General features: G+C 50.8%; 1 protein-coding gene across 1 annotated transcript; it reads left to right on the plus strand.

The window, feature by feature from the left end:
- Positions 1-427: 427 nt before the first annotated feature.
- Positions 428-1,444, plus strand: LOC119306595 (protein synthesis inhibitor II-like). Its single transcript, XM_037582773.1, has one exon. The coding sequence runs from the start codon at positions 445-447 to the stop codon at positions 1,297-1,299; it is 855 nt and encodes a 284-aa protein (XP_037438670.1). The 5' UTR covers positions 428-444; the 3' UTR covers positions 1,300-1,444.
- Positions 1,445-2,070: the final 626 nt, after the last annotated feature.

A 2,070-nucleotide genomic window follows, 5' to 3' on the forward strand; every position in this document is an offset into this window, starting at 1 on the left:
GAGATCATCTCTTGTCTTTTCTTAAATAAAAAAAGACAAGTCTTTTCTTATGAGTTCTCTCTTCCACTCATCATTTGTCCTACATCACACTTCTAAAATATCATTATTGTGCATGCCCTAATAAATCTCGAGCTGCAGATTTCCTATTCAAGTTAACAGCCATGGTTTGGTCAGTGGCCTCCCTCGGTAGAACTAGAAGCATCGAGTTCGAGATACTGCGAGATGCTGCGACCCATTCCAAGCAGAGAAACTGGGAGGAATCGTTCTTCGCCACAAAAAGGGCATCCACTATCTAGTAATTCCCTGAAGAAAATCAAACCAAATTGCTCTTGGACTTGATAGCTAACAACGCAATGCGCTCGCCTATAAATTGATCGCCAATTCACTCATCCTCTCCCACATCTCACCCCACCCCCTCCCCTCCCCTCGCTACTATATCTATCCATGGCGGCGACACCGGTGATGCCGGCGAAGAGCGTGGACAAACCACTCTTCATCGAGACGTTCAATGTCCCGGCCAGCTCCGCCGACTACGTCACCTTCATCAACGGCGTCCGCAACAAGCTCGGTAACCCGGGCCACTTCTCCCACAACCGCCCCGTGCTGCCGCCGGTCGAGCCCAACGTCGCGCCGAGCAGGTGGTTCCACATCGTGCTCAAGACCTCGCCGGCTAGCACTGGGCTCACGCTCGCCACCCGCGCCGACAACCTCTACTGGGAGGGCTTCAAGAGCAGCGACAACACGTGGTGGGAGCTTACCCCGGGCCTCATCCCCGGCGCCACCTACCTCGGGTTCGGCGGCACCTACCGCGACCTCCTCGGCTACACTGACAAGCTGACCAACGTAGCTCTCGGCCGGCAGCAGATGGCCGACGCGGTGACCGCGCTCTACGGGCGTACCAAGGCCGACAAGACCTCTGGCCCGAAGCAGCAGCAGGCGAGGGAGGCGGTGACGACGCTGCTCCTCATGGTGCACGAGGCCACGCGGTTCCAGACCGTGTCGGGGTTCGTGGCCGGCTTGCTGCACCCCAAGGCGCTGGAGAAGAAGAGCGGGAAGATCTCCGACGAGCTAAAGGCCCAGGTGAACGGGTGGCAGGACTTATCCGAAGAGCTGCTGAAGACGGATGCGAAGCCCCCGCCGGGAAAGTCGCCAGCGAAGTTCACGCCGATCGAGAAGATGGGCATGAGGACGGCGGAGCAGGCGGCCGCCACGCTGGGGATCCTGCTGTTCGTCGAGGTGCCGGGTGGGTTGACGGTGGCCCAGGGGCTGCAGCTGTTTCGTGCGCGTGGGGGAAAATAGTTAGTTTTGCAGGTATATCTGCATGAGTATATTGTATGTATAATTCGAATAAACATGCTACAGAGCGTGGGACTGATATAAATAAATAAATAAACATGTTTCAGAGTGAGTGCATGATATAAATAAATAAATAAACATGTTACAAAGTGGGTGAGTTCATGTTGTATCCAACAATAAAATTGCTATCTCCTTTTTTGCTGTCTTTGCTGTTTCTCCTCTTCCTCCTGTACTCCTTACCTCTTTCCCACCTTTTCTCTTTCACTCCTTCCCTTGTGACCTTGCACCTGGGTGCATTTCACAAGTTTGATGTAACATGTTACTTTCACAGGCTTTTCAGCCTGTTTTGAAATATAAGGTCGGCCTTGAGCCACCTTTTCTTTCAAAACATAAAAATAAAATTGCTATCTAACATATGTTTTTGCTTTAGTGAGTATCCATTGGACAAGAATAAAAAAACATGATCTAGCGCGCTTAGCCCACTGGAACCCACCTTACCCTATTAGTTAGCCCTTCCCATAGTGTTCTCATGCATGGACGAGTAGAGGGTGGCGGGCGCGTCTTTATCTTGCCTCTATTTTATTTTAGAATTTATCTTGAATCTAGTCTTAAAAATTTATCTTGCCCCTAGTTAGACTTGTTTTTAGCGGTTTTCTCTAGTGATATGAAAGAACGACTCGTCTCAAAGGAGCTCATACGAGCCGGGCCAGTCGAGGGTAGTTGGTTCATTTCTAATGTTCTTTTGGTTCCGTTTGTTACTCCTTTTCCATTTTC

This window comes from Triticum dicoccoides, chromosome 5B, assembly GCF_002162155.2.
Source record: "Triticum dicoccoides isolate Atlit2015 ecotype Zavitan chromosome 5B, WEW_v2.0, whole genome shotgun sequence".
In the NCBI taxonomy this organism is placed as follows: domain Eukaryota; kingdom Viridiplantae; phylum Streptophyta; class Magnoliopsida; order Poales; family Poaceae; genus Triticum; species Triticum dicoccoides.

What these genes read in the sequence shown, in the direction of transcription:
- LOC119306595 (XM_037582773.1), top strand. Translation starts at nt 445, where the DNA reads ATGGCGGCGACACCGGTGATGCCGGCGAAGAGCGTGGACAAACCACTC.